This window comes from Rhincodon typus, chromosome 11, assembly GCF_021869965.1.
Source record: "Rhincodon typus isolate 14 chromosome 11, sRhiTyp1.1, whole genome shotgun sequence".
Taxonomy (NCBI): Eukaryota; Metazoa; Chordata; class Chondrichthyes; order Orectolobiformes; family Rhincodontidae; genus Rhincodon; species Rhincodon typus.
The window spans coordinates 14397393-14423341 of NC_063342.1; the positions used below are offsets into that span (position 1 = coordinate 14397393).

General features: G+C 40.2%; 1 protein-coding gene across 1 annotated transcript in view; it reads left to right on the forward strand.

Moving 5' to 3' along the window:
• LOC125484407 (transmembrane protease serine 2-like) overlaps positions 1-25949 on the forward strand; it is a 98562-nt gene that overhangs the window by 15928 nt on the left and 56685 nt on the right. The window contains exons 5-10 of the mRNA XM_048603029.1: positions 5188-5274; positions 5930-6037; positions 12304-12430; positions 15097-15210; positions 15306-15349; positions 24238-24412. Of these exons, the coding sequence (XP_048458986.1) occupies positions 5188-5274; positions 5930-6037; positions 12304-12430; positions 15097-15210; positions 15306-15349; positions 24238-24412 (655 nt within the window). The remainder of the gene's footprint in view (positions 1-5187; positions 5275-5929; positions 6038-12303; positions 12431-15096; positions 15211-15305; positions 15350-24237; positions 24413-25949) is intronic.

The window sequence follows — 25949 nt, forward strand, 5'->3', positions numbered from 1 at the left end:
AATATTGAGCCTGTTTCTCTCTCTCTCCTCAGATGCTGCCAGACTTGCTGAGCTTCCCCAGCTCTTTCTTTTTTTTCAGATTTCCAGCATTTATAGTATTTTCCATAGAATCCCTACCATGTGGGAGCAGGCCATTTGACCCAACAAGTCCACACTGACCCTCCGAAGAGCATCCCACCCAGACCCAACCGCCCACATTTCCCTGTAACCGGACATTTCCCATGGCTAATGCACTTAACCTGCACACCCCTGGACACTACGGGCAATTTAACACGGGCATTCCGGAAGACCATAAGACCATAAGACATAGGAGCAGAAATTAGACCATTCAGCCCATCGAGTCTGCTCCACCATTCAATCATGGCTGACAAGTTTCTCAACGCCATCTCCCACTTTCTCCCTGTAACCCTTGATCCCCTTGACAATCAAGAACCTATCTATCTCCATCCTAAATGTACTCAATGACCTGGCCTCCACTGCCTCTGTGGCAGTGAATTCCATAGATTCACCACTCTCTGGCAGAAGAAGTTTCTCCTTATGTCTGTTCTAAAAAGTCTTCCTTTTACTCTAAGGCTTTGCCCTCAGGTCCTAGTCCCTCCTACCAATGGAGACACCTTCCCAACATCCACTTTGTCCAGGCCATTCAGTATTCTGTAAGTTTCAATTCGATCACTCCCCTCATGCTTCTAAACTCCACTGAGTATAGAGCCAGAGTGTTAAAACTTTCCTCATATGTTAAGCTTTTCATTGCTGGGACCATTCTTGTGAACTTCATCTGAACCCGGTACAGGGTCAGTACATCTTTCCTGAGAAATGGGGCCCAAAACTCTCAAAATAAATGCCAAAGTTGCATTTGCCTTCCTAACTACTGACTCAACCTGCAAGTTTATATTGAGAGAATCCTGGACTAGAACTCTCAAGTCTCTTTGCACTTCAGACTTCTGAATTTTCTCCCCATTTAGAAAATAGTCCATGCTTCTATTCTTGGTATCAAAGTGCATGACCTCACACTTTCTCACGTTGTACTCCATCTGCCCCTTCTTTGTCCATTCTCCTAACCTGTCCAAAGCCTTCTGCAGCCTCCCCACATCCTCAATACTACCTGTCTCTCTACCTATCTTTGTATCGTCTGCAAACTTAGCCAGAATGCCCTCAGTTCCTTCATCTAGATCATTAATGTATAAAGTGAAAAGTTGTGTCCTAACACTGACCCTTGTGGAACACCACTTGTGACCAGCTGCCATCCTGAGATGACCTGCACATCTTTGGACCGTGGGAGGAAACCAGAGAACCTGGTAGAAACCCACACAGTCACAGGTAGAATGTGCAAATGCCACACAGACAGTGACCCAAGGTTTGAATTCAACCTGGGTCCTTAATGCTGTGAGGCAGCAGTGCTAACCACTGAGCCACCGTGCTGTAGAAATCAGTCACTTTGCTGTTGTGTCTGCTTCATAACTTGCAATCTGTTATAAGTTTAACCACAGAGTCAACCAATTCCTGATGAGCAATAGAATATTGCTTTTCCAAAAGCGCTTTTTTGTTAATGGAGTATTTGATTTGTAGTGTAGTCATCAACGCCATGTCATAAATGTGTCAGCCAATTTGCACAGAGCACAAGGAACAACAGATGGAGTTAGATTATGGCATAAATATTATCTGAGAACATCTTATCTGAAACATTCTATCTTTTACATTTACTTGAGAAAAAACATGGTCTCAGTTCAATATTTTGTCTGAAATGGAACGCATACACAATGGTGCACAGCTTTCTCTGTGGCATACTGTACTGAAGTGCTAACTGACATTATGTGTTTGAGTTTCTGGAGCAGGACTTGAACCCAAAACCTACTGACTATAGAGGTGGGTGTGCAACAAATCGGTGAAAGCTGACACTATAGCATATCATAAGCACCTTCAGAAGCACAGATCTATTGATGCTGTGTATTATTAATGACAAAAAAAGCTGTTACCTGTCCTCCTGGCTTGAGGTTTCTTACATAAAGGAGAACATAACGTACTAGGTAAACAATGTTATAAGACAGAGCCGCAGTTTCAGCAACACTACAGATACAATGTTCATTTTCCCATCACTTTTCCCGTTTTTAGGAGTCCTGCCTAGGATCTCATTGTTCCCACTCGGTGCAGGTGGGACTTGAACCCTGACCATCTTGGCTGGAGCTGGGGATATGACCACTACACCATAAGGGGTCTTTTTCCATGTTGTGCACATATCTTACCTTTCAGAGAGTTCACTGTTTATGGCTCCATGTATTGTGTACATACAATGTTGTGACTCTGCTTGACAGTCAGTTTGCAGTGGGTTGTAAACTACACGTTAAAATATCAGTCAATTTACTGTTGTGACTGCTTCATAACTTGTAATCTGTCACAAGTTAATCAACGGAGTTAACCAATCCCTGATGAGCAATAGAATATTATTTACCTAATACCTGATATTCTGATTAGCTACAGGTGAAATCTTCTGCTTTGTCAAGTATAAGCTGTCTCTCTGTTATAATAATCACAATACCTGTATTGAATGACAAAAAAGAATACTTGTGTTGGTGCAGTTTTGTTGTGTTGTTGTATGCCATAGAAAATAGTGCCAATGGTTTGCTCTGCATGCAGCAGGATCAAAGATTTATGCTCCAGAACTTGCTGTACCCCTAGCCAAACTAGTAGAAGGTCATAAATCATATGACACCAGATTACAGTCTAACAGATTTATTTGAAATCACAAGCTTTTGGAGCGCTGCTCCTTCATCAGGTGATGTCACTAGATCAAATCTTGAGAGTCCATGAGACAAAGGGTAAAGGCTGGAAGAGCATTTTTTGTGATTGTAAGGCTGCTTCCTGCATGACTCAATACTGGACATTGTTCTGTTTGTTGCGTATGTCAATAATTTACTCTTCATCTACTTGATCTAAAATTTACAATGCTTTTAATTATGGGCTATTGACTGCAGGAAATAATTAGCAAAAGGAGCAAAAGTGATCTGAATATAACAATTGATGATAGTTTCATGGTTACTGTTGTAGAAATTAGTATTATATCCCAAGTTAATTAATTGTATTCAGATTTCTTGAAGGGCTACAGATTTAGAGCTTGAAGTTGAGTTATAGCACACTCTTATGGCCATTTTTGTGTGTATTAAGAAGTGAGTACCTTTGTAGTAAGTTGCTGTTCTTGCCAAAGTTACCTTTGAAATAACTTGCCATATAGCACTATCCATGAATACAGTAGACATTACTGGAGAGAAGTCAGATTTAATAACCGATAAATGACCTGCAACAAGACAAGCTGACTGTCCCAGTGAAGTCCCATTATGGAAGCTTAGAATGTCAAGTGCTACAACTGTGAAGGAAGATGCACATCTGGCCAAGGCATGTTGGAGGAAGGTACAAGGAGAAAGGAAAGGGCAAATGGTTCCTGAGCCACAGCAGATTGATGAGGCATCAGTTGAAATCCCTACAAGAAGAAGCACAAGGCTGTCCGATGAAAATTCATTGCATTGCAAGTAACATTGGATGAGGCTCCTCCCCATTCAAACAGATAAACAAGGAAAAAGGGTAGGCCACTTGGCCCCTCAAGTCTGTTCTACCATTCAATAAAATGATGACTAATCTGATTTCAGCATCAGCTCTGCTTTCCTGCTTACTTCTGATAATAGAGTTATAGAGTCATACAGATTTGCAGCACTGAAACAGACCCTTCAGTCCAACTCGTCCATGCTGACCAGATATCCTATATAAATCTAGTCCCATTTGCCAGCATTTGGCCCATATCCCTCTTAAATCCTTCCTGTTCATATACCCATCCAGTTGCCTTTTAAATATTGTAATCTTACCAGCCTCCACCACTTCCTCTAGCAGCTCATTCCATACATGCAGCACCTTGCGTGAGGAAAAATTTGCTCCATAAGCCCATTTTATATCTTTCCCTGCTCAACTTAAACCTATGCATTCTAATTTTGGACATCCCCACCTCAGAGAAAAGACCTTGCCTATTTATCCTGTCCATGCCCCTCATGATTTTATAAACCTCTATAAGGTCACCTCTCAGCCTCTTTTATCCCCTTGGTAATCAAGAATCTATCTACATCTGGCTTAAAAATATTTAAAGATTTTGCCTCTACTGCCTTTTGAGGAAGAGAATTCCAAAGACTCTCAGGCCTCTGAGAGAGTTTCCTTCCCCTAAATTCTGTCATAAATGGGTGGCCTCTTAATTTTAAACAATGACCCTTAGTTCTATGTTCTCCTGCAAGAGGAAACATCCTTTCCACATCCACCTGGTCAAGTCCCCTCAGGATCTTAGATGCTTCAATTACATCACCTTTTAAACTCCAGAGCCTACAGGTCCAGCCTGTCTAGCCTTTCCTAATAAGGCAATCCACTCATTCCAGGTATTAATCAAGTAAACTTTCTCAAAACTGCTTCCAATGTATTAACGAGATTCTGTAAGTATAGTAACTAGTACTATGCACAGTGTTCTAAATGTGATCTCACCAATATCCTGCATATCTGAAGCATACCAGAAGGCAGTTAGGAATCAACTACATTTCTGTGGGTCTGGAATCACACATAGGGCAGACCAGGTAAGGACATTAGTGAACTATTCTCTGTTCTAATGAGTGAGAAAGTAGTAGAAGGATTTTTTTTTAAAGAATCCCTACAGTGTGGAAACAGGCTCTTCGGCCCAACAAGTCCACACCGACTCTGAGAGTATCCCATCCCTCCCCCATACCCCACCTAATCTACACATCCCTGAACACTACAGGCAATTTAACATGGCTAATCCACCTAGTTTGCACACCTTTGGACTGTGGGAGGAAACCGGAGCACTCGGAGGAAACCCATACACACATGGGGAGAATATGCAAACTCCACACAGACAGTTGCCCAAGGGTGGAATTGAACCTGGGTCCCTGGCACTGTGAGGCAACAGTGCTTACCACTGTGCCACCCCGAAGATATGTTGACAAGGTTAGATGTAGAGTTGTTGAAGGGGGCTTTTATTTAACATCAACTATCAAAATGTATGTGTTGAGCCGAATTGTCTGTTTCTGTGCTGTGTCATTCAATATTAAGACAAGCATGCTGCCCATCTGATGATAACTGCCTTAAAGTCATGTATTGGACTGTCAGTCTTGCTCTAACACACTTGATATTGTTGTGACATTACAGCTAAGAAGACAAACATGTTGGTTGCTTTGATTGTTGGTGGTGTGCTGCTTTCCCTGGGGATTCTATCAGCTGTCGTCTGGTATTTTAGTGAGTATAGCAATAGTATTTCCCCAATGTCATGTTACAAATGTATTAAGCTTTGAGGTTTAAAAATATATACCTCCACTCTGATCTCTTCTTTATGAAATACAAGCCAGGCGAATAAAAACACTGGAGCTCACTTGTCAGGTGACTTTTGACTGGTAACATCTGATTCTGAGGCTGAAGCGGAAAGTTTGATTGATTAGGAAAACTTAGGCAGGCAAATGGAGGATTATGTTCCCATAAATATGTATGGCTTTGTGCAAATGTTAAAATTAAAGTGGATAATCAAACATACAGAATGGATAGAATTATGGAGAGATTTAGTAAGAAAGGCTTTGCATTTATATAGTGCCTTCTTTACCCTGTGGATGTCCTGAAGCAATCTCCCCACAATCCCGCTCCTGGGGGTCCATGTCAAATTCGGGTTTTCCCATGAGAGTGAGAGTGCTCCCACCTGCCGCTAATACGGAGGTGGCGGAAGACTTAAAGGGGAAGGAAGAGCATTCACAAGACTTTCTATCAGAAAGATTTAAACAGAGCAGAAGTTGCAAGATGGCATCTCCATCTGCCTCCTTCCCTTGACCTTCGATAACAGTAGGGTGGAAATGAGAAGGTATTTACTCAAATGGTTTCTAATCTTCTACTTTTCTTGTTTCAGTTTCAACTTCCAACTGTATACCCTGTGGAAAGAGTGATGGATGTGTGAGTCCATCACATTGGTGTGATGGGATTCCTCAGTGCCGTTATGGCGAGGATGAAGAATGCTGTAAGAAAAACCTTGCTATGCTTTTGTCTTGTCTTGAAAGTGCTGATATAATATTGTTGCTCCCTATTAATATCTGTTATGAATTCCAGATTGTAGCATTCCTGTGTGTTTAATCATGTGATATTTGATCACGTGGCACTTGATCAAGTCACACTGCTTATTTGCTGCCTGATCAAGTGGCATTTGATCACATACTTACCCATTGCATGTTATATGTAGCAGTAACAGTACCCATTACTGGATTCACCTTATTTGAGTTGTTAATATCACCAAGCCATGAATAAATTATTTAGCATTTTTTAAAAGTGGGATTAATAACTCAATTTAAAAATGAAAGGGTTTCAAAGAAAGAAAAGTTTAAAGATAACTATTTTTAAAATAATCACTGCTCCTCTGATCTTCCTAAGTATTGCCTGCATAAGAAACAGTGTTTATTGAACACTGATTTATCAAAAGCATTAAGGAAATTAGCATTTGTACAGGAGAAATTATGAAGCCAAAAGTTGATAAATTCCCAGGACATGGATGATATTTATCTTGGAGTGTTGAAAGAGGCGGCAGTAGAAATAGTTGATACATTGCTGATAATCTTTCAAACTTCTATAGAATTTTAGAATGATTCCTGTGGTTTGCAAGGTACATTTGCTATCCAAGAAGGGAGTGAGAGAGAAAACAAGGAACTACAGACCTTTTAGCCTTATATTAGTAGGAGGGAAAATGCTAGAAGCTGTTGTAACATTGTCTCAATGGGCACAGTCACATGGGTTCGTGAATGGGAAGTTGCATTTGATGATGTTTTTGGTTTTTGTTGAAGATGTTATGAACAAAATTGAGAAAAGAAAGCTAATGGATGTAGTTGCCTTAGATTTTCAAATGTCTTCAACAAAGTACTCTAAAAAAGGTTGGTTAGAAAGTTTAAAATGCATGCAATAGCAGGTAATGTACTGGCATGGATTAATGATTGTTTTCTGTCTTGGTGCCAGAGAGTAGAAATAAATGGGTCACAACACGTTAGCAGGCTGTGTGTGTATATATAAATGTATATATATTTTGTAAGTGTGGACCAAATGTAAAATTTCCAAATTTGCGATGACGCAAAGCCAAGTGGGAGTGTGTGGTTTGAGGATTTGGACATGCTTAGTGAGTAGATAAGAACTTGGCAGATGGAATATAATGTTGAAAAATGTGAGATTATCCACTTTGATAAAAGAATAGATGAGCTGAGTATTTACTAAAATGATAAGGTTGGAAAATGTAGACATAGAAAGGGACTTTGTCCTTGTGAATAAGTCACTGAAAGCAAACATGTAGGTGCAGGAAGCTATTAGGAAGGCCAATGGAATGTTAGCCTTTATTGTAAAAAGATTTGAGTACAGGAATATTGAAGTCTTTCTTCAATTGTACAGGAGCTTAGTTAGATCACATCTGGATTACTCTGTGCAGTTTTAATCTCTTTATCTCAGGAATTATATTATTGTCACAGAGGAAATGCAATGAAGATTCATCGGGCTTCTTCCTGGAAGGTCAGAACTGTCCTATGAAGAGAGACTGGGGTAAAAAACAGCCTGTAATCTCTACAGTTTCGAAGAATGAGTGGTTATCTCATTAAAACCTACAAAATACTTAAAAGGATGGACAGGGTAGATGCAGATAAGATGTTTCCCCTGATTAGGGAATCTAGAACTAGTGGGCATAAGTTAAAAATTGGGCGGATACCACTTAGATCTGAGACGAGTCGAAATCTTTTCGTACCCAGAGAATTTTGAAATTTTGGAATTCTCTACCACTGAAGACTGTAGAGATTCAGTCCTTAATATGTTTAAGATAGAGATTGGTATTTAAAAATCTATCAATCGGAAATAGGGGAATGGGGATGGGGTAAATTAAAGATATTGAAGTGCTTGATCAGCCATGATTGTATTGAATGGTTGGGTAAGCTCAGTGGATTCAACGACCTACTTCTCTGCAGTGTTCCTATGATGGTTATAAATAACTTCTAACTTAAGTTTTCATACCATTATATGAATTTTTATGGTACATATATTCTCCTCCATAACTTCTTACCGCTGCATATGATTTCTACTACATGTTAAAGTTCATGTCCACTAGGGCCCCACAATCCATGTTACTTGGACTGCGATGAATTTTCATTGGACATCCTTGCACTTCTTGTATTGATTTCAACTGACCCCTGATTGACCTTCTCCTCTTTGACAAATATTTGCATGGATTGCCTTTCCACCCACCAGCATTTTCTGCTGGCACTTGCTACAGACATGCCTTGGTGAGAAGACCCTTCTTCTTGTAGCTATAGCACTCAGCATTCATACATGGTCAGTTCTGTGTCCAACATGTCCTAACCATAGATAGTAGGAACTGCAGATGCTGGAGAATCCGAGACAACAAGGTGCAGGGCTGGATGAACACAGCAGGCCAAGCTTGCGATTGTTGACTCTGACCTTTCTCGAGTCACATTCTTGAATATCCATGGACCATGATCTTTGTCAATCTACGTTGAAGAATGGTAGTGTCAGAAATTTACTGTAAATGCTTTCACTTTTAAATTGTTCCACAACACTTTGGAAATTACCCCAAAATTACAAAGGATGGACAGCAACTTCAAGCCATAAAATCCTCACTGGTAACTGATTGCTTCTTTCAAGCTGATAGCGTTCCACAATATAGAATGGATTGGAACTGCAGTACTGCTTAAGCCTGCGCAACATGATTTCATTTCATTTGGTTTAGCAGGGGAAAGAAAAAATGTTGATTGTATCCCATACACCCGAGCTGGCCTTGATGAGAAATATTATTCCTTTCCTTTTCCCCACTATCAGACTAACAGCTGAATAATAAGGAATATCCAAGATACAATTAGCAAACAAAATCTCCACTTACTCCACATAGGACCAAAAGACTCTTGATTGACTATACTCTCCTAGTCTCCTGATGATACATGTGGACGCTTTGAAGGCCAGTCCAACCACAGGCTCTCCACATAGACTGGGTTTTTTTAAAGCCATTTCTTGACTAAAAAAAAAGGTTCAATTCCTATATGTGGCTTGCTGAATGCTTATCAAACTCAAATTTCTTTGGCTAGACACATCCACACTTCTAATTCATAATCAACATGAGATATTTTGAAGGAAAAAATAAACAATACTGTATGAAGGACATTAAAACATCATCACTGAAATAAAACCAGTTCATTAAAATTTGTACAATCAGATGAGGAAGAGCTTCCCTTTTTTTAATCCCGTTATTCAGAGAAACAAATATTTATAATTCTTTTTAGTGCATGGTTATATCAAACTTCAATCAAAATGTGGTCATGGTTAAAATTAAGGAGGCAAATTTAACCCCAAATTGAATTATAAAACATTTTTCATTGGAGCGAAGAAGGATGAGAGCTGACTTGATAGAGGTGTACAAGATGATTAGAGGCATAGATAGAATGGATAGCCAGAGACTTTTTCCCAGGGCGGAAATGATTATTACGAGGGAGCATAATTTTAAGGTGATTGGAGAAAGGTACAGAGGAGATGTCAGAGGTAGGTTCTTTACACAGATAGTGGTGAGCATGTGGAATGCGCTGCCAGCAGTGGTAGTGGAGTCAGATACTTTAGAGACTTTTAGGCGACTCTTGGATAGGAACATGGAGGATAGTATAATTTAGGGTAACTTGATCTTAGTAGGATAATAGGTCGGCACAACATCGTGGGCCGAAGGGCCTGTACTGCGCTGTACTGTTCTATGTTCTATGTAAGGTATAACTTTTCAAAATGGAGAGAGTGTCTTGTACAAAAAGGAAGGTCAAGAAGGTACAGATTTTTAAAAAATCCTTAAAATCCATGAGTTGTTAGATTTTAACCTGAGACTATGATTTATTAATAGATCTTGCAGTATCTCTCGAGAGGGACACAAAGTTAACTTTTCAAGTCTGATATAATTCTACAAAAGAGTCATTGGACTTGAAGGTTAATTCTGTTTATCCTTCGACTGATGCTATCAGAGCTGTTGAGTTTCTCCAGGGCTTTCTGTTTTTATTTCAGATTTCCAGCGTCTACAGTATCACCAGGCCTGATTATTTGAGAGGGGAAATCTTTCAGTTTTGTGTTAAAAATCTATTATCTTTCACTGCCCTGCCAAAAGCTGTTTTCCTGAAACACTTCACTTGTGTATTCCCAAGTCTGGCGCTATTGTTTTTTCAAACTGCGGGGACTTACATTTCAATACTCAAAGCTTCCAGACAGGTTTCAATCAAAAATGGGAGATAACGGTTTCTTCACACTTTACTATGTTTCAATGCCAGTAAGTTAAGATGTTGGTTTAATCTCAAGTTGTCTTTATATATCTCATATTGATATCAAGAGGTTGGCTCAGCCTAGTCATGTGTCCACTACATGTCAGATCAGTGCTTCTTCCTCTTCTTTATCATGTAAGTGCTATAACTTCACAGTCTCCCATTTAAGGCAAACTTTGTTCTATATACCTGAAGTACCATGATCTACTGTGATGTCCAAGTATTTATGCTGTAAATAAAGTATAACAGTAACGTGCATACCCACTGCATTATGTTGCTATTACTTACTGTGTGTTTTTACATTGATTTTAGAGTTTGTGTTGATGTTTTCACATAGATTTTTTGATGGATTTGATGTCTCAAAGCTTCTCTTAGCCAAGGTTTACCTCTCGATTATCTGGAATACTTGATCAATTGTCCCACTCTTGATCCCGTGGTGCCAATTAATAAAAAATGACACCACCCGCAAACCGGAGGAGCAACACCTCATATTCCACCTCGGGAGCCTACAGCCCGATGGCCTAAACATAGAATTCACCAGTTTTAAAATCTCCCCACTCCTGGCCTCATCCCATGACCAACTCTCCCTCTCATCCCGCCTCCTTGACCTGACACAACCTGTCCATCTTTCTCCCCACACATCCCGCTGACCAATCCCCACCTGCAATCACCTATCACCATCCCACCTACCTTCCCCAGACCCACCCCTCCTCTCTCCATTTATTTCCAGGGTCCCTTCCCCCTCCCCATTTCTGAAGAAGGGTCCCGTCCCACATTAGCTTTCCTGCTCCTCTGATGCTGCCTGGCCTGTTGTGTTCCTCCAGCTCCACACTGTGTTGTCTCTGACTCCAGCATCTGCAGTTCTTGCTGTCTCTGAATAATAAAAGTTTGCCGTATTTCAATACCAAACCTCTTCTGTAAGTACTTCCATCAGCCCAGCTTCTGGATGAGTAAAGAAATGTGGGCAACATCTTCTTGAATTCCGTATTTCCCTGTCTATTAATGGCTGCTGGATGTTGCTGCACAATTTACTCTTTAACAACAGTTAATGCTGATAGCCTCATCATTACCTTTCTTGCAAAATCAGGCCAATTAGCTCAAGAATGAGTCTGCAGAATTAAAATACCAGGTAGCTGGCATAATCTAATATATCTTAGTGTGTCTTTGTTAGTGCGGAGGTGCCTTTGATTTAATTATGATTGCTAAGTCTCGGCATTTATGTATAAAATAGTGCATTTAAAATCTCGAATAAAATAATTAGTATTTCTGCATTCAAGAAGAAAACAATACTGGAGTATGAAGGTGTCATCAAATATTGAGATTTAAAACTAAATTTTATGCAACAATACAATACAGCACAAGAACAGGCCATTCGACCCATCAGACCTTTGTCGACTCCTAGTCCTTATTTAGAAGTGCCAAGTATTGCCCATGTGCGGTATCCACCCCTCTGTTAGAAATGCCTCAAACGTTGCTAACGTGCCTGCTTCCACCACCTCCACTGGCAGTGCATTCCAGGCACCCACCATCCTCTGCGTGAAAAAATTTCCCTACACTTCTGTCCTCAACTTTCCCCCTCTCACTTTATACCTGTGCTCTCTTGTAGTTGACCTTTCCGCTCTGGGAAAAAGCCTTCACTCTCCACCCTATCGAAATCTCCCATAATTTTGTACCCTTCTATAAGGTTGCCCCTCATCCTCCGTCTTTCCAGTGAAAATAATCCGAGTTAATCCAACTCTCCTCATAGTTAAAGCCGTCTGATATTACCAACAATACCACAGCACCTTAGCCTGGGAAACCATCTACATTAGTTGCTCTTGTATCAAGGAAAGAGTAAATGTCCTTAGCCACATTTCAGTCACAGTTACACATTAAAATCGAACATGCTTGAATTCAGCTCAAGGAACTTTGTGACGTAGGCAACAGGCTTTGTTACAATTTTGTGTTTCTTTCTAAATTACAGTTCTGTTAGCAAACTCAACTTTTGTGCTTTATGCCAAATCTGTGGACTATGGCTGGAGGCCAGTATGTCATGACCACTGGAATGCGGATCATGGAGAGCAAGTCTGCAATAGGATAGGTTACTCCAGGTAACAGTAAGAGATTGTATCAATGTATTTTCTAATGCAGTTCCCCCAGATGTAGTCACATTCACCTGACAGATGGTATCCCGGTGAAAGCTGTAAATAAAATAACTTTAATATACTGTAATCAAACTTCTTGAGGGCACAGAGTTCACAAAGCAGTATTGGCTAGGATTGGAGGTCACATTGTGAAACTTCGCAAGGATGGGTGGTGGAGGAATCCAAACACTACATTGTTGCAATTGAAATTGGTCTTCTGTGTCTCAGGTCATTGTTTGAAGAAAGTTAAGGGAACTTTGTTCTAACTTTAAGCTGTGTTGAACCGAACTCATCCTAATGACTTAATATTGAGCTCTTCACCGTGAAAATATGAGGAACAATATTAGTCTGTGTAATTTTTGGAACAAAGTGAAGGAATTAGCAATGTTCATCATCAAACTATTTTTAAATTATGTTCCAAGTCTAGGAGAGAGATGTTCTTGATGAAAAAATTGGCTTGACAGAATTTTTTTTAGTTGAACGCAAACAAGCAACACAAACAGGACATCATAAAGGTGCCAGAATTTCTAAAAATACTTTGAAGGAAATATTTTACTGATCTTGAAGACAATTCCATTTTAAATAATGCTGGAGAAAGACCACCCAACTTAACTAGTTTCAAAAAAAACATTCATGGTTGTGGGTATCACTGGCCAGGCCAGCAATTCTTGCCCAGAGGGCAGTTAAGAGCCACCCACATTGCTGTGGGTCTGGACTCACATATAGACCAGTCTAAGTATCGATGACAGATTTCCATCTTGGAAGGACATTAGTGAGCCAGAATGGTTTTTGCAACAACTGACATGGTCACCATTAGACTACTTTTATTATAATTCATTCAAATTTTAACCACTTGCCATGGTGGGCTTCAAGCCCATGTCCTCAGAACATTAGCATGGGATTCTGGTTCATTGGTCCAGTAACATTACCACTACATCATTGCCTCTTTAGATAATTGAGCTTTTTTTCAAGAAAAGCACAGACCTCATCTACAAGCAACTGAACAATGAGAATTAATGTCATTAATTGATCATGTATTTTGAATTTGTTGTTATCAAGTAAATAAAGATCTTTCAGGCCTGTGGCTGAATCAGAGACAGTATTGTAAGAAGACATCTTGACTAATTTATTGACTTTGTTCCTGCATTTAATGTTAACTCTTTATGCTTCTTTAAAATCAAGAACTCAGATGTATCAATGGCTGCACCATTCTTTTGGATAAAATATATAGAGAAAAACCAATTTCTGCATTCTGCTTGTTATGGAGGGCCTCCAACTGACTTCTCATTCTATTGCAATCTGTCTACTCCATCTCATAATATTCACACAACTGTGGTCAGTATTATTTAAACATTCTTCACTTGTTTGCATCGAGGAATAATATTGTTTCTAAGGTTATTTCTTTCTAAAGCCAAGGTTGCATTGCTCCTCATTCTAACATTCTTTCCCAAGCTTTTAAACTGAACAAACTTTTCTGATCCTAAGTGTTCAACTTTTATCAGCTAATATAATGTCACCTATTAATTATTCCATGATTTATACTTCTATCAGTCTTGTCCCTCTTTTTCTCTGTATTTCTTTGTTATTGCCACAGCATTTGGGTAGTATTGCAGTATAAATATTTAATATAGAATCAAAAAGTTGACAATAATTTCCGAAGCTCTACACCAATGGGGTTGTATCTCAATCATCGTTTGTTGATTAATTGATCAATATTAGTTCCTCCAGGTTAGTCTGTCCATTATCATTTACCAAGATGGTAGAGTGTGAATGAAAAACTTGGTTGTTTGTTGCTCCATCTACATGCTCCTATGTTCCAGTGTATTAGTGTAAATTCACTCATCTACTGTGACTGTAGTGTTGTCTCAAAGAAGAAGACTATAGAATATCTAATACAAGTGGATGTGTTTTTTGTGCGTGTGCATGTGCATGTGGGTGTGTGTGTGTGTGCATGTGTGAGTGTTTTCTGTCGATCCCTTTCTGGGGCTTTCTGGTGTGATACACCAAAATTATCATGATGACCTCCTGAATCGATTGGACTAATTAAAATTCAGCCACCATAATCCTCCAAATAAATGGACTTCAAAAACTGTTTCGGTACAGAAGCACAGAGCTTTCCCATGACTTCTTCCAAAGTGAGGAGTGTGATACACCGAATTGATTGCCATGAGTTCCTACATTATTTAGCCTCACAAAATTTAGCTACCATCATCTGCAAATTAAAAAGAATTTTCTTCATGTTAATTTCTTAGCACTACATCACCTGTTACTGTATTGCACTCAGAACAGTGCCAAGAACAGGAATGCGTTAGGGCAGCAAAAATAGAATTTTTGCAAAAGAATCAAAGTGCAGAAAGCTGGGAAAAGAATGCATCATTTGCCAATCAATACCGCAACTTTGGTCCACTGGATCAATGAGCTAACTAGCTGTACAAATGATTGAAGCTTTCCCCCAGTCACGTTGTCATGAGTAATTTCGAGGTCATTGTCTCCATGTGGCATTCTTCCAGCTGGCCAAAACCCATAAACTTGAGAAAGCATCCCTACTTTGATATTAAGTTGTTTTGTGTTTGCCTACATTGGACATTCCATTGCATAATAATGCTTTTAATCTCTATACATGTGTTTCACAGGAACAGCTACTCCTATTATGGATCAACCTCAGCGAGCACAGTTGAATCTTCAGAGTTCCTGATGCTGAATGAGAGTTTATCAACAATAGACACGTACCAAAAGCTGAGCATCAGGTCGCTTCTTTGTATATATCAATATATCACACAACTTTTGATGTTTGCTCATTATCTGTTAACACGCTACTCAGAAATATATTTTCCATTTACAGCCAAAATTGCTCTTCTGGGTTGCTGGTCACATTACACTGCGTAGGTAGGTGTTATTTTATTATTTTGAGTTGCACGTTATAAGTTCTCAACCTGCTAATGTTTCCTATCTCATTCCATTTCACATTTGCACCAATGTGTCCGTCAAGATCCCAAGACTAAGTTGGTTGCACAAAGATTAACTGAGTTCTGAGGAAGGGTCACTGGACCCGAAACGTTAACTCTGTTTTCTCCTTCACAGATGCTGCCAGACCTGCTGAGCTTTTCCAGCAACTTTGTTTTTGTTAACTGAGCTCCACCTGACTTCTCAGCATATCTCTCCTGACCATCAATTGTGCAATAATATCTTGCGTTTCAATAAGTGCCTTTAATATACTAAAACTTCCGATGGTGATGAACAAGACCAGGCAATTACAGGCTAATTAGATTAAGCTGTATTTTAAGACTCTGTAAGGCGTTTTAGAAATTCTTTTCATGGAATATATATGTTTCAGGCAAGGACAGGATTTATTGCCCAACTCTAATTGCCATTGAAGTGAATGATTTGGAAGACCATTTCACAGGGCAGCTTAGACTCAACCAAATTACTGTGGACCTAAAGTCTCATGTAGACCAGACCAGGTAAAGAAGGCAGATTTGTTTTCTTAAAGGACGTTAGTGAACCAGTTTTATACAAGTGATGAGCCTCTGAAGCATATTTGGGCTCAAAATATTAACTCTGTCTCTCTCCTACTGTTGCTTCCAGAGCTGCTGAGTTTCTCCAGCACTTTCTGATTTCATTTCAGATTTGGATCATTCCAGCATTTTTCCCCTATTACGAAAATTTTATTGTGCCATTTCTGAAATCAGCTTTACAATCCATACGCCTGAATTGAATTTTAAGTCCACCAGCTGCTGCGGGGGTTTTGAAATCGTGTCATCTCCAGAACACTCTGTCACTACCTCCCCATTAGGGATGGGATGACAGATGCCTTGAAGATTTTTAGCTGATCAGATTTGTTGAAGACATCAGCCTCAGCCTATAGAGAGAGGCCGAATAGGCTAGGACTATTTTCCTTGTGGTGTCGGAGGTTGAGGGGTGATTTTTTGGAGGTTTATAAAATAATGTGGAGCATGTTTGGGATGAATGGGCATGGTCTTTTTCCCAGGGTGGGGAAGTCCAGAACTAGATAGCATAGCTTTAAGGTTAGCGAGAAAAGATTTTAAAGGGATCTAAGGGGCAACTTTTTTACACAGAAGGTGGCGAGTGTAAGGAATGATCTGCCAGAGGAAATGTGGGAGGCTGGTACAATTGCAACATTTAACAGGCATCTGGATGGATACATGAATATGAAATGTTTAGAGGGATGAGGGCTAAATGCTGGCAAATGGACTTATCGAATTTAGGATATCTAGTTGGCATGGATGAGTTGGACTGAATGGGCTGTTTCCGTGCGGTACAACTCAATGATTCTCCGATATCAACGCTGGTTAACCTCATCATATTTTTTGAAAAGTTGACTAAAGTAGGGAAGAGGGGAATGCTCATGGGTGCTATCCATGTAGACTTCCAAAAGGTATTTATTAAAGTCCTTCATAAAAGACCATTAGTTAACGTTGAATCTCATAGAGTTGGAAGCAAGTTATTGACTTGAATAGGAAATTGGTTCAACAGCCGAAAACAGTAGAATAATAATGCATGAGTTCTCTATTTGACAAGGTCTTATGGTGCCCTCCTTCACATTGTTTGGTACTACCATTATGCCAAATGGGATAGATTTTACTTAAACCTAGGCATCCACGAGTCACTAGGGGCCATTAGCAGCAGAACTGTATTCAACCACAATCTGTAAAATGAAGGGCTAACAAAACCCCACTCCACAGACCCGCCCTTAGTGGCCTAATCCGCACACTAGGGATTCCAGATTTGATTTGAGTGAAGGCAGGTGCTCAATGAAATTGCCAGCTGTCTTGAGGAACGTTGTAGGTATCAGTCATGGACTGTCCTTCATTCTAGCCCCGGCAAAAGTGGTAAATGTCAGGCTTAAAGGTGGGACATGGGATTTTGAACATCTTTCAGAATTTTTTTCACTATGATGGATCTCCATTGTGGTGAACATCTGGGCTGTAGTCTTACCAGCATCTTGAACGGCTTCAGTAACACCTCCTTACTTTGTATATTCCATTCCCAGTCGCAATGCAAAAACAGAATATACTCAATATAATTGAGAATCATAAATTCATTCCATTGCAGATGGATATCATTAGACTCATTAGATCGGCTCCAGCTCTCTGAATGACAATGCCATATTCCTGCCTTTTTCTCATAACCCTGCAGATAATTTTTATTTAAATTGTCATGAAATGTCCTATTGAATGCCTCAATGGAATCTACCTCCACCTCTGGTTGTTCATTCCAGAGACAAATATCTTGCTGTGTGAATTGGTTCCTTCTCATATCACATTTACTTCTTTCACAAATCACTTGAAATCTGTGCCCTCTCATTCTTGCTCCATTTGTGAGTAGGGACAATTTTTCCATAAATTTCTATTTTCCATAATTTTCAATACATTTCCTCATTTATGCTTGCTATGAACAGATTGGCTGAAACATTTCCTGATTATTACAACTGGGATCACACTTTAAACTTTGCAACACCTGCAGCTTGTGAAAGATGCAATAGAAATGCCCATTCTTCCAGAAATGCTTGAGGTCAGGAAGCATTTTGTCATGCAAAGATTGATCCTTCAGATGGGATGATGGCGACCGAAATGTTTCACTAAGGTGATCCCTGGTACGGAGGGATTGTCTTCTGACCAAAGGCTAAATAGACGTGGGCTCTACACACCTAAGGTTAGAAGAATGAAAGGTGATCTCATTGAAACATACAGAATATTTAAGGGGCTTGTCAGGGTAAATGCTGAGAGGATATTTCCCCTCATGGGAGAATCTAGGACCTGTGATGATGCTGTGGCTGTAAAAGGTTATTTTGAGAGGTTTTAAAACAGAGATGCCTGATTGGGATGTCAGTAACGCAAACAGCTTGTGACGCTTGTTTTTTTTTAAGTTGAACAATAGAAGCAGCCTGGATGGTTGTTCTCAGACCAGGATTTCTAGTTTTTTGTTTAGCTTTTAGGCTCAGCAAAAACTGCTGGAGTTTTGAAGAAGTAGAAGTTATTTTTTCCCTCCCTCAGTTACACCTAGAAGCTATGGTTTCTTTCTGCTGCTGGGTTACATGAGAGATAAATCTATTTTCTAAATTTGCATTTTTGCCATGGGGTGTGTTTATGGGATGTTATTATTTTGGAATAGCTAATTAGTAATAGTTACTGCATCTCTTATTCTGTTAAGTTTTCCAACAGAGTTGTTGTTCTAAGTTCTTTCTTTTGTTGTATTTTAACTATAGTGTTTAAATAAATTGTGTTTTGCTTAACGTTGAATGAATTGAATTGCATCCGGAACACAGCACGTTATATTTGCCTTTAAAATAAGAGAAAAATAGGGTCCAAACTACCATCTTAAAATATTTTGAGGGATTCTAGTCTGGCACATATCAGACCAGAGGATATAAGTCTGAGCTTCATTGAGTTTTTTAAAGAAGTAACAAAGAGGATTAATGAAGGCAGAATGGTGGACCTGATCTATATTGACTTCAGTAAGTCATTCAACAAGGTTCCACATGGTTGACTGGTTAGCAAGGTTAGATCACATGGAATACAGGGAGAACTAGCCATTTGGATACAGAACTGGCTCAAAGGTATGTGAGTTGGAAGGTGGATGAGTTATAAGTTGGACAGGTCGGGGATGGAGAGATTTTGAAGCTGGTGAAGTCAATATTCAAGCCATTGGGCTGTAAGCGCCCAAGGTGGAATATCAGCTGTTGCTCATCCAGTTTACATTTGGCCTCGCTCTGGCAGTGGAGGAAGCCAAGGATGGACGTGTCACCAGGGGAGTGGGAAAGGTCGGTTAAAGTGGATGGCACCCAGAAGTTCGGGTTGGTGGGTGCATGCAGAGCGCAGATGCTCTGCAAACCTGTCCCGAGTATGTGTTTAGTCTCCTTGATATCGAGGAAACCACTTTGGGAGCAACGGATACAATAGATCAGGTTAAATGAAGTGCAGGTGAATCTCTGCCAGATTTGGAAGGATTGTTTGGGGCCTCAGACAGAGGTGAGAGGGGAGGTGTAGGGGTAGGTGTAGCACCTCCTGCAGTTGCAGGGAAAGATACCGGGTGTGGTGGAGGAATTGGTGGGGAGTGTGGAGCTGACGAGAGAGTCGTGGAGTGAACGGTCCCTGTGGAAAGTGGACAGTGGTTGAGAGGGGAATATCTTTTTGGTGGTGGGGTCTGATGGTAGGTGGCGGAAATGTTGGAGGTTGATGCGTTGTATTTGGAGGTTGGTGGCGTGGTATGTGAGGACTAATGGGACTCTATCCTTACTGTTGTTGGGGGGAGAAGGTTTGAGGGCAGAAGTATGGGAAATAAGGGAGATGCAACTGAGGGCATCCTTAATAACAGAGGAGGGGAAACTATAGTCTCTAAAGTAGGAGGATACCTGGGAAGTCTTAGAGTAGAACACCTCACCCTGGGAGCAGATGTGGTGGAGTTAGAGGAATTGTGAGTATGGGATAGTGTGTTTGCAGGAGAGTGGGTGAGAGGAGGTGTATTGGGTTTGAAATGGACGTCAGCGGTGAGTCAGTTACCAGATATGGAGACGGAGAGGTCCAGGAAGGGGAGGGAGCTGTCAGAAATGGTGTAAGGTGAATTTGAGGGTGTGGTGGAGGGTGTTGGTGAAGTTGATGAACTTTTCGAGCTCCCTGTGGGAGCACAAGGCAGCAGCGACACAGTCATCAATGTAACGGAGAAAGAGGTGAGGTATTATGGGCCGGTGTAGTTGTTGACTTGAATCAGTCTTGAACAGCAGTCAATGGTGATGATTTATGACTTGCCATTGAAGATAAATAGATGCGTTCTCAGCATTCCCTGGGGTCTGGTTAAAAGTGTAACAAATACAAACAAACTGTGGTTTGTTTCTGTGCTGGTAGGGCAATCAGAAATTATTTCTTTAATATCCTCCAAAGTTTCAGTCCATCACACTGATAGCTGAACCCTTGTTCTATACTTGTTGGTTTCCAAGCGACTTTGATATAGAGATAACAAGGTGTAGAGCTGGATGAACACAGCAGGCCAAGCAGCTTCAGAGGAGCAGGAAGGCTGACGTTTCGGGCCTAGACCCTTCTCCAGCATCTGCAGTTCCTACTGACTTTGATATAGATTCTCTAAGATAACTTCTCTGGGTGAACTTGGAATAACTGATATCTCATTGAAAATCCTAAGTGTCTTTGATGTTCGAAGTATGTTTTCATGACTGTATCAGTACATTGTTGGTTTGGCCAACTCTTTGTGCTTATGTTCTGAAGAAGGGTCACTAGACTCAAAACATTAATTCTTTTTTTCTCTCCATAGATGCTGCCTGACTGGCTGAGTTTCTCCAGCACTTTCTGTTTTTCTGTTTCAGATCTCCAGCATCCGCAATTCTTTGCTTTATCTTTGCACTTTCTGTTGGATTTTGTTGCATTCCTGGTCTTGATGAATTTGTTTGACTCTGTTCTGAATTGCTGAATATTATTTCGCAGTGAACTAAATGTAAGACTCAATTTGTTCAATGTAATTTACATCTCATCCTGTGAGATTATCTACAATTTCTCTGGAATACAGCTGTCCTTTTCAGTTTACCTTATATGTAAACTGGTTCACCAGCAAATCTCATCAACCTCAAACAAAATCGTTGTCTTCTTTGAGGTATTCTTGTAAACTCCTTCTCATCAAGTAGGGAAACTGAAGGTGTGCAGTATACCTCAATAAACACTGATGTGGGCTGAGAATTTTTCACAAGCTGATTACTGAGGACTTATTTTTCTAAGATTGCATATCTCATCCCTGTATCTGACATTGCTTAAGATGGTCTTCAATGGTTGCTTGGTCATATACACAACTTAGACATTACTGAAAGGGGTCAAGAACTTGAAGCTTTTTGTCTTGCGCTCATCAGAGTTGGAGCATAGAAAGCGGGCGTGAAGAAAAAATTGATTCAGAGATCGTGAGAACTGCTGATGCTGGAGAATCTGAGATAACAAGGTGTAGAGCTGGATGAACGCAGCAGGCCAAGCAACATCAGAGGAGCAGGAAGGCTGACGTTTCGGGCCTAGACCCTTCTTCAGAAATGGGCTATTTCTGAGAAGGGTCTGGGCCCGAAACGTCAGCTTTCCTGCTCCTCTGAAGCTGCTTGGCCTGCTGTGTTCAGCCAGCTCTACACCTTGTTATCTCTTATGAAGAAAAAATGCTTGTTTCTTGCCTCCTAGAGCTGATGAGTGCATGCATCATTATCATCACAGAGAACGGTGCTAATTTCAGTCTTCCAGGTATTAACCCCTTCAGACCTGTGTATAAAATACCCCAATCCAATGCTGGTCCATGCTGGGAAGAGCATCCTGAAGCTTTGAATACTCGCACTCCCAAACACTGAGCACACAGATCTCCATCAATAGCAGTTATATAAACATATGAACATACAAATTAGTAGCAGATACAGACCATTTGATGCTCAATCATGTCTGATCTGATCTTCCCACCTATTTCCAACAACCTAAATAGAGAGATGCCTGTTGAACCACAGCAGAGCATAAAATGAGTGTCTTCATGATGAAGTGTATTAAATCTCCAGGGCAATGCTGACCTAACCTGTGACATCACATCACATGAACAAGCTCAAGAAATTAAAACTTATCAGTCATAGGTTTAACAAAACTAAAAGGAAAAATGTGGATACTTGAATTCTGAAATTTGAAATCTGGAATTAACATCAGAAGAGACTGGGAATTATATCAAACTGGTTTTTATTGGGGTTTTGACCAGAACGTATTGTCTAAGGAATTAAGCTGAAGTTGACATTGCTTTGCTGCTAAACGTCTGAATCATGAGTTGTTACGATCCAAAAACCAATCCTGTCCCAACAGTTGTTACTTTTGTCCATGTAGATTCGGGTAGCAATCGGTCTCAACACTCTGAACATTCTATTGCCTTGCTTATTACTAACAATCTTTTGAATAATCCACGTTTAAAAGTAGATGCCAAAATCTCTTTTAAAAAAAAACCCAGACTCAACTTCAAGATTCATTCACCTCCCAGCAATAAAACTTAAATCTATATATTAAAAAAATCTAAAAAATCAGCAATTGTCTTTTGTTACAGCTCACGGGGGCAGAACACTGGAAATCAAGTTATGCTATTCCTGCAGTTATTACAAAAGTTAAAGATTTTATTCAGGGTTCCCCAATTTACCTGCACAGGTTGACAAAAAGCATGGACCAAGTCTCTGTTCTTAACAAGAATTACTATTTAATGCTATAGATGGATGAGCTGTGTATGTGTTTGATGCAGGATTATAGGGTTTTACTGGGGCTTTCCAAACGGAGTGTGATACACCAACCTGATCACCATGAGCTCCTACATTGATTAGACCAATGAAAATTCAGCTACCCTAAACTACCATAATCACTCTGAATAAAAAGAATTTCCTTTGCGTCAATTTGTTAAAACTACATTAGCCATTATTGTACCAAATGTGGAACTTTGCCGAGTTCAGGAATGGTTCAAGGCGCAAAAATCAGATAGTTTCAAAATTATTGAAGTTCAGGGGAAGCCGGAAAAGTAGAGCATCATTTTCTTCTCCCAATTGAGGAGACTTTTCAGTCAAAATTTGAAGCAAGTAGAACAGACTTAAAGCTTTCTCCTTGATGGTTAAGGCGAGAAGTTAAGAAGGTGGATTTGTGACAATAACCTGGGACTGTATAGCAAAGCTGCTGCAGCTTTAACAACCTGATCTTCCTGTTATCAGTGTTGATAACTTGTCATGTTTTAACTAGCCTTTACTTCACTGTAGCCATCGTGATCCGTGAATGATTATCCCACTAAATGATCCCTGACACCCATCTGATCAATGGTGCTAATAGCTCTTATTCAATCTTAAAATTAACACCATGACTTTGGTCCAATAGACCAACTAGTTACAGATAGATAGATTCTATGCACAGGTAAACAGCAGCATATAACACTACTATTTAAAACTCTAACCCCCTTATAAACTGTCTTTACACACACACATACACACACACACACACACACACATACACACACACATACACACACACACACACACACACACACACACACACAGGAAAAAGAAACATAGGTGCAATGGACAGAGCGAAACATTGAGAACGCACTTTTGTGCTTTATTTCGAGGGTGCTGAGCTAATTTTCATGATTCTTGTGCTGGTCAGAATGCTGATTTCAGTCTTCCTTCTCTGGATGCTTTCACTTGTTTATAGGAGGTGCAGTGGGCTGGTTCACCCTTATAAAAAGAGCTATGACTTATTAATTAGATGACACAGTTTACAGTAATTGCTGAAGGAAAAAATAAACTGGCTTCTTCAGGCTTTAAGTACTTTTTACTGCAGAGAACAGACACAGGTCTAGAGCTTGTGGAGATCTCTTGTGACTTCTCTGAAACTTGTTTGCAGCCCAAGTTGTTCAGCCACCTGAGAATCAATCAAACAGTTGCTGGCAGGCAAGAGGTCTTTGTCATCATAACTGGTAACTAGTCGATAGACCAAGTTGTTGCCAACCAAAGCTCTATTTGTATGCAACCCTTCGATGCCAGCTCATCTGCAAACTACACTTCAACTACTATTGGAACCAGCAGCTGTGTAAACAATGTTTACAATGAGTGTTTGGTTATATTCTTTCAAAAACATGCAGTAATACTTCAACAATCCTAGGTTTTAAAATGGTTGCTTTCCCATTTTAATCCAAAATAAAAATTGTTATCCTTTCCAGAGGCGTCTATCTTTTCAGCTGTGATTTAAATTCTGCCTCCTCTCTATCTCCTCACCCAGGTTGTGGAGTCCGCATGTACGTCAGAAATGTTTCTGAACGAATAGTTGGTGGACAAGTGGCAGCACCAAAGGAATTCCCATGGCAGGTCAGCCTTCACTTGAACAACCGTCATATCTGTGGGGGAGCCATTCTCACACCCGACTGGGTGATTACAGCTGCACATTGCGGAGAAAGGCTAGTCAATTTTTACTATTTAATTTAAAAATTATGACACATATCCATTGTAAGTTGGCTGTGTAAGGATATGTTGGCCGTTCTTTATACCTTATCTTTCTCATGGATCTTTAAAATTTTGCAGATTCTTCCTTTTGAGGTACGTAATTGATTAATGTCATCAAGTAGCCTTGATAAAGATAAGATTCTTGATAAGATAAATATACAATTAGAGAAAACTCAAGTGCATAATTCTCTGAAAAGCAAGTTGTAACAGTTGTTAAGAAGGCTTACGGTATCCTTGGGTTTATAAATTGAGTCATAGAGTATAAAAGCAAGGCAGTGATGCCATACACTACAAATCATTGGTCAGATCACATTTGTAGTGTTGTGTTCAGTTCTAGGCACCTTATTTAAGGAAGGATGTTAAAGCTTTGGGAAGAGTGCAAAGGAGGTTTACTAGAATGATACCAAGAATAGATACAAACAAAAATTAAAGAAATTGGGCTTATTTCCCTTGGAACAGAGAAGGTTAAGTAGAGACCTTATTGAAGTGTTCAAAGTCATGTATAATTTTGACAAGGTAAAGAAAGATATTTTGTTTCCACTAGTTGGTACGTCAGTAAGCAGGGGTCGCAACTTCAAGATTGTCAGCAAGGCAGCGATGAATGAGATGTAGAAAAGCTTCTTCATTCAGAGAGTTGTAAGGATTTGGAACGTGCTGCCCGGGAGAGTGGTGGAGGCAGATTCCATAGGAGGGTTCAAAAGAGAGCTGGATCTATATTTGAAAATGATGAATTTAGAGGACTTACAGAGACAATAAGGCTGGCTGGGTAGCTGTTTCAGGAGCTGGTAAAGACATGATGCGTCACATGGTTACCTTCTGCACGGTACATTCTACGATTCTATGATTGTAAGTAGCCTGTTGAGAATGGCAACGTCTCGTAACAAAGAACAAAGAAAATTACAGCACAGGAACAGGCCCTTCAGCCCTCGAAGCCTGCGCCGATCCAGATCCTCTATTTAAACCTATCGCCTATTTTCCAAGGATCTGTATCCCTCTGCTCCCTGCCTATTCATGTATCTGTCTAGATACATCTTAAATGACGCTATCGTGCCCTCCTCTACCACCTCCACTGGCAACGCGTTCCAGGCACCCACCACCCTCTGCGTAAAGAACTTTCCACGCATATCTCCCTTAAACTTTTCCCCTCTCACCTTGAAATCATGACCCCTAGTAATTGAGTCCCCCACTCTGGGAAAAAGCTCTTGCTATCCACCCTGTCTATACCTCTCATGATTTTGTAGACTTCAATCAGGTCCCCTCTTAACTTCCGTCTTTCTAATGTAAATGATCCTAATCTACTCAACCTCTCTTCATAGCTAGCGCCCTCCATACCAGGCAACATCCTGGTGAACCTCCTCTGCACCCTCTCCAAAGCATCCACATCCTTTTGGTAATGTGGCGAGCAGAACTGTACACAGTATTCCAAATGTGGTCGAACCAAAGTCCTATACAACTGTAACATGACCTGCCAACTCTTGTACTCAATACCCC